Source organism: Azolla caroliniana, unplaced genomic scaffold, assembly GCF_043228905.1.
Source record: "Azolla caroliniana isolate FFs.n. ecotype wild unplaced genomic scaffold, voAzoCaro1.0.p SCAF_1334, whole genome shotgun sequence".
Lineage (NCBI taxonomy): Eukaryota > Viridiplantae > Streptophyta > Polypodiopsida > Salviniales > Salviniaceae > Azolla > Azolla caroliniana.
In genome coordinates, this window is record NW_028231769.1 from 2,870 (window position 1) to 9,749 (window position 6,880).

Below are 6,880 nucleotides of genomic sequence, written 5' to 3' on the forward strand. Positions count from 1 at the left end.
CATAACATCATGTTACTTCCCTCCCAAGGGATCAAATTAGCAAAAGTAAAAGGCAAAATTCAAGGAATCAATAAAGTCAACGAACTTGAATCACCCAATCAAATAGAATAGATTTTTTATTGTCCAATTTCTAACATTTTAACCTTGTATTGGTGCCAACATTGGGGGTTTACCATTAGCAATGTAATATTGCAAATTTGACATTTTAGTATTTTGCCACTTCATCTTTAATGCCTCTATTAATCTTCCTCAATTATCAGCAAATTTGACATTTTAGTATTTTGCCACTTCATCTTTAATGCCTCTATTAATCTTCCTCAATTATCACGTACCTCATAGCATCACCTAGACAGCAACCTATTATGTAGAAGCAGTTAGTAGTACTCAAGTCTAGGAGAAGTGTACTTACTATGTATCCAAAAGTTCAAAAGCTCAACATTGCAAGGTTGATTATCAAATTCTATACAAAGTGGGGATGGGAACCCACAATTTTTAAAGCTGCCTATGAACCTTTTTTTTTTACCACATATATCATACAACTACCATGTTCTCTTTTTTTAATGTATTTTTATAACAAATAGCAGTGCAGATGTAAATGTATTACCAGTGTCCATATGCGTATTGTGTATTCAGAAGTTTCAAAGCTTATCATTGCAAGGTTGACTATCAAATGATATTATACTTGTGAATAGGGATGGGAACCCACTATTTTTCATACTGCTTATGAAATTTCACATTCTCCTTTTTCTACATTTTTATATAGCACCGCATTTAAAAGAATAACATCTAAAAGAATTCCACCCATCCCTTAAATTTGGTTATTCAAAATACTCGAACCTGTGCTCATCGTTTGTCCCCTTGATTTAGTTGGAGTCTGCAGAACCAAACCAATTCGTTAATCTCTCAACTTAATTCTCATTATCAAGTAAAGTCATATAAATAGTTACATACATTTAGACACATACACTAGAGGGCACACTATAATACACCACTCAAGGGCATTATTGTAAGTTAAACATCATCCAATCCTCCAGCACCAAGTCATCTATGTGTTGGTACATTTGCAAGTAAGGACCCACAAGGTAACCAGAATCTATGTATATTTTCCTGTACTTGTGCATGTGCCCTTGCCCTGATGTATCAATACATTATATATATAACACGTGTGTGTATATATTACCTTTAACAGCCTAATGGTTCACATGTATTAAGATTGTTCCTACAAATACATAGTTTTACTTGAAACAGTTCATGTATATGAATGTACTAAGAAAACTCTATCATACCACTACAATTTCTTGTTACCATTAACAAACATGCATTTTGTTGTATTTCATGATACTCCAGCTCTAGTCCTTGAACTTCATCTTCAAGTTGCTTTATAGTGTGTTGGTATTGTAAAACTTCTTTACTGACTTCATCCAACTGGTTCTGCATATTCCACGATGTACCCACACACTTTTTTTCTCTTGGAAACAAAAAAACAAAATTGTCAGTATCAGAGACTAGTTGAAAATGCATCAATTAAATGCAAAACTTCCATGATTAATTATTGCATGATTCCTAGCAAGATGAAATGCAGGTTTTCGCTTGAGCTTAAACTTAAGATATTGAAAATATATTCACTTGGTTCTCACAAATAGACATCAAGCCTCAAGTAAAATTGCTTCATAACTTGCACTTATCTCTCGATTCAGAATTCACCAGAGTAGTGGACTAAACATGAATGTGGTTAAAACAAAAATGATGATACTGTGAACCATCCAACCACATCGATACCCTATTCTAACATATAAGGGAGAATAATAACAATTTGTGGAAAGCTTTGAACCTAGGCTTCAAGCTGGTTGGAAAATTTATTATATGTTGGAGAATCAACGCAACTAAAGTAATATTGATGGATGGGAAGTGAAAAACTATTGTTATTTAAAATCCCATGGTAATAATTCAAGTCTTGCTTTACGGAGTAGAAGTGTGGGGAGGTACTATCAATCTTAATGCATTGAAAGAGATTGAGAAGATGCCATGGATGTTTTAAGGAGACAATTGGGAGTTAAATCCACCACCTCCTACCAAGTTATGCTCTCGGTAATAAGAGTTCAACCCATATAGACATTGGCACTACACTGTGTATACAGATACATTCCAAAAGTCAAGAATACACCAAATCATAGATTACCACATCTTGCTTGGAATGTTGGATGTAAACTACAAAGGAATCACAAGAGAAATTTTACGCTAATCTAGTTGGGTATTTGACGTCAAAATATGGTTCAAAAAGATGGGGTGTGGAAGATCTCTTAGAGATTTCAAGGGATATTATGCAATATGTCGTTATTGATGAATGGTTAATGGAAACACTAAGGAACAAGTGGGTAGGTGCAAAAAGGGCAAAATTAAAATATGACATTGAGGTCAGCTTTCTAGGTGTTCTCTTTAGCATGACACTCATGTCATTATCCCTCAATATGTCATCATTGCTTTCATTAATTGCACTATATGATGAGCATGTAAAAAGATAGTGATATTCATCCTCTACTAGCCCTTGCTCGCATATTTTTCATGCCTTTATATTTGACACCTTTGATGCCATAATGCAACTTCAATACCTTGCTTGTGTAATTGAATGCAAAGGAGTGTAAGGGCTCTACAAGAGTTAATACTCATTTTAGTAATGAGATAAGGTTGAATACAATCAATAGGCATGCTTTCCTTATATTGAGCCCAACATTTAGCGTTTTGCCTTATTCACACATTGAGACTTTGTGCTTTGAAGATGATCAAGAAACCCTGTGTACTCAGGTTCCATGGGTCAATATTGACCTTGTTAGATATAATCAATGATCTATCCCCATATGTACTCTTAGAGTGCACATTTTGTGATAGCACCCCAAATGAGGAGTAGCTATTGTGCAACTTGACCATGGGTCAATAAGGTGTCAATCTAGGAAACCGTAGATGTGTAGGACACAATGTATTTAAGAAAGAGTGAAGTAGGTTAATAGGATTGGCTAATCAAGTCAACTAGAAGAATATTTTGTGGGCAAGTTACGATGTACTTAGTCTTGAAGTATGTGTCATTGACTTAAGATAAGTACTATCTAGCACTAGCTTGTATCTACGGAGCTGGGTCATATTAAATGACAAGTCAATTGACAAAAGAGGAATCTCTCCACTACTATCAACCGACATGCACATTTAATGTTACACTCAGACCAAACAGATAATATAATCCACTCTCTTACACAGTGGTGTGATGATTATCAGTCCCCACTAATTTTGTAGTGAGCTGGTCCAGATCCCATCTAAGCTCTAGGGTGTGAGCACATGGGTGAACTACCATTGTGAGCTACTCTCACATGTAATAGAAGTTTGTTTTTATATATCCATCTCTGTGATTGTAACTCTATATACTACTTGATTCTCAATATTCCTAACAGGCCTCTCTATGGATGCTAAAACATATATATCTATCACCATGCGGTTATTAAGGGATAAACACCAAAAGTATCTTTCACCTGTTTATGTATTTACGAGAATACTTTTAAGGGCTTTTAAACAGTACCAAAATATCATCTATGGTAGCAATTCTTTTGTTTGCTACTACACAAGGGCTATTCTGGCAAAAGTTTAAAAACCAATGGGAAATCTAGGATACCCAAAAAAGATTAGGGTACCTTGAGTATTTTTCCCTTTAAATTTTACAGGATCTCCATACTTTGCTTTAAGTGATAAATGCGTAAAAAACTAAAGAACAGTTGCAGAAGATAGGTCATCTTGCTACCTTTCATGCTGACTGGATGTTCGTCGAAGAATCAAACGACATCTCTCCAAATATTCATCAGGATCAACCAAGGAGTGATAAATAACCACACCATTTCTTGCCCAAAAATAGTAAAAAACAGTGCTTGCTACGGCTGCCGATAGAAAGCATCGACCCACTTCCCCGAAATAGGCTTCAGTCTGAAATGTCACCATTGCCTGCAGAGCTAGAAACAATAACAGTGTACCACCTCTTCGAATCAACCTGACATGATTGCCAACAAGCTTTTATTTTTTATGAAAAATTTCCCAACAAACCATTATAATTAAAAAATCGTGGGAACTATGTTGCTAATCTGGAATCTTGATTAGATTTGTAACAAAAGGAATGGCAATTCAGTATTTTTATTTAAATTCCAAATTGTGGATAGCTTGTTTTGGTATTTTTTCCAACATTATGGTGGGATATATTGATAACTTTATCCCTTTTAGGTTTTCAATTTAATATCCTTTATATACAGATTATGGAAGAGAGTATTCCATTAAAACAACCTGAACTCATCGTACTGAGCAAATTGTTCCTTCATTGCATTTCTGAGCTTAAATGCAAAGCCGAGAAAAATGAGGAAATAAACGACCAGTAGAGTCATTAACCCATATGCTGATATAGCTCGATTAACAAACTTGCAATGCCCTATATGCTTCTCACCCCTTGATATGTCAATTTCATAACTGATACATTTTCCAAATTCAAAGAATACATCAGTCGTGTTTGCATTCATGGATTCACATTATATAATTCCATTTCTAGCCTTAAACCAAAGAATGAATTCAAACCATGTAAGTTCCATATGAGAGGACAGAAATGGAGCCAATAGCTATGGTCTCCATTAACTCCTATATGCTTACCCTAAGATACCTTACTCTTATTATGCTTCTTCCACGAGTCTATAAATATACATACACAAGCATATATACACACACATAAGACACCAATCAAATGAGAGAGAGAGAGAGAGAGAGAGAGAAGAATATTGTATTTTTTAAATGACCTCTTTCTCTTTCTTGAATCTCTAAACTCCAAAATCTATTTTTTAACTTAGTGATATGCTTTTCACAGATATGTATAAAACACTATCAAAAGAGAGAGGGGGAGATTGGCCTTGTTATCCGAACTTAAACCTGTGTATGAATGAATTGATGAGTGTACGTACTTATGTATGATTGAGTTTTATATGCACATATGCATGTACATATGTCCCTATGTGTTTATGTGCAAACACAGACAAACAAAATCAAAATCAGAAGAGTTCTTACCTGATCTCTTTCCTGACTGATCCCACAATGCAGAAGGCGACTGCGGGAAGAAGAAATGGAAACAAGAGAGCATATCCATGCTTATGGACGCTCCTCTTGCACACAAAGATTCTGTAGAGACGGATGAGGTGAAGAGTGAGGCAATTAAGCCACAGAGCAAAGCCAAAACAGGCATCAAGCCAATAGGTCCATAAAGAGCAGAGACTTAAAATAGAGTTTTCTCTTCTCTTGAAGTGCTCGTTCACAATTAGGGTTGAAAGGATGAAGATGAGGCCACCTGCTGAGCTTAGGAGTGTGATGGGCACGCTCTTGGTTTTGATTGGGGGGAATCTCCTATTGAAGAAGATGGTTATGTTGCCTAGTAGCATCAGGAAGGAGCCTATGGCGATGAGGCTTACTGTTGTGTAATCCAAGATTGAAGTCGGGGACGGGGATGGGGATGGAAGAGCCATTGATCATGAGAAGGTAATAGCCCACCATCTATTGGGTGGAGAAACAGAGACATACAGAGACAGAGATAGAGACAGGACACAGAGACTCTGTGTGTGGGTGTATGTGAATGTCATTTAGTCTTGGGCTTTGACCACAGTATGTACATATGTATATATGTATGTGTGTGTGTGTGTGTGTGTCTGTGTGTGTGTGTGTGTGTGTGTGTGTGTGTGTGTGTGTGTGTGTGTATGTATGTATGTATGTATGTATGTATGTATGTATGTATGTATGTATGTATGTATGTAATGTATGTATGTATGTATGTATGTATGTATGTATGTAATGTATGTATGTATGGTATGGTATGTATGTATGTATGTATGTATGTATGTATGTATGTATGTATGTATGTATGTATGTATGTATGTGTGTGTGTTGTGTGTGTGTGTGTGTGTGTGTGTGTGTGTGTGTGTGTGTGTGTTGTATAGAAGAGTCTTGGTGTTGGACCAAGAGTATGTATTACTCTTGGTCCAAGCCCAAGACTTTTCCATTCAAACATATGTCTACAAAAAGAGACTAGGGACGAGAGAGATTTCAAACGAGAAAAAGAAGTGCGTGTCTGGTAAGTATATGTTTGTTGTTTAGTTCGTCTTATTCAACCTTTGTGTGTGCCATTCCACTTAGCCTTTGAATTATCCTCCAATTTTAGGCCCCTTTGAGGGCCCTATTTAGTTAGCATAGAATGTTTGTAAACATCAATTATTTGACTTTGTGCTATCCTCATCCGGAATAGGCCATGCAAATAGTTTTCAAAGATCTTTTATATAATTGATACATAATGCCATATTTTGAAAAGAAAAAAAGGAGAGAGAGGAGAGAATGTGTTACGAGTAAGAGGCGAGATGATCATGATGACTAGTGTGTTATAAAAATGGCCTTGCCTACTAACTAGGCCACAAGGTTATGTCAGATCTATGGTTCATTCTTAAGCTCAAATAGGGAGCAAATATAAGTTCCTAGAAGGTGTGCACGGCTATTCCTTGATAATGTGATCTCAGGCTTGAAATTTCTTACACAAATATCCCAATGTAAATGGTAGCTTTTGTACCTTTTCAAAAGGGCTGCCCATACTACTCATTATAATTTATGTACTACATTGAGTATTCTAGAAAACTTTGAACCGCTAGGAGAATGTCAATCATTGAAGAGATAAATGGATTTCCTCTTTAGTGTGTTAAATGCAAGCCAAAGTTAACAACACTTCATGCTATAAGAGTGGTAAGAAAACATCAAAAACACCTACTAACTTGTTGGGTGTTTATCAAAACATCATTTATTAGAATTTATCCCAATGCTTTCAAATGTGTGG

The 6,880-nt window shown here is 35.9% G+C and overlaps 1 protein-coding gene across 4 annotated transcripts; it reads right to left on the reverse strand.

The window, feature by feature from the left end:
- Window positions 1–259: 259 nt before the first annotated feature.
- Window positions 260–5,624, reverse strand: LOC147847222 (uncharacterized). Of its 4 annotated transcripts, none has more exons than XM_087339429.1 (6): window positions 5,080–5,622; window positions 4,315–4,494; window positions 3,785–4,027; window positions 1,306–1,468; window positions 838–874; window positions 260–357 (listed from the first exon to the last, which is right to left on the reverse strand). In XM_087339429.1, exons 1-6 carry the CDS (start codon window positions 5,529–5,531, stop codon window positions 308–310), a joined length of 1,125 nt encoding a protein of 374 aa, XP_087195555.1. In that variant the 5' UTR covers window positions 5,532–5,622; the 3' UTR covers window positions 260–307. The 4 variants fall into 4 exon arrangements, with proteins under 4 accessions (XP_087195555.1, XP_087195558.1, XP_087195557.1 ...); XM_087339431.1 differs by having other exon boundaries at window positions 262–357; window positions 1,287–1,468; window positions 5,080–5,621; XM_087339432.1 differs by lacking the exon at window positions 4,315–4,494 and having other exon boundaries at window positions 5,080–5,624.
- Between the last annotated feature and the right edge of the window lie 1,256 nt (window positions 5,625–6,880).

Excerpts from the sequence above, each read along its gene's own strand:
- LOC147847222 (XM_087339429.1), bottom strand. The coding sequence starts at position 5,531 with ATGGCTCTTCCATCCCCATCCCCGTCCCCGACTTCAATCTTGGATTAC. Across the intron at positions 1,469-3,784 it reads ACATCCAGTCAGCATGAAAG|AGAAAAAAAGTGTGTGGGTA; the intron begins GTAGCAAGATGA and ends TTTGTTTCCAAG. Across the intron at positions 358-837 it reads GGGACAAACGATGAGCACAG|GTTGCTGTCTAGGTGATGCT; the intron begins GTTCGAGTATTT and ends TCTACATAATAG.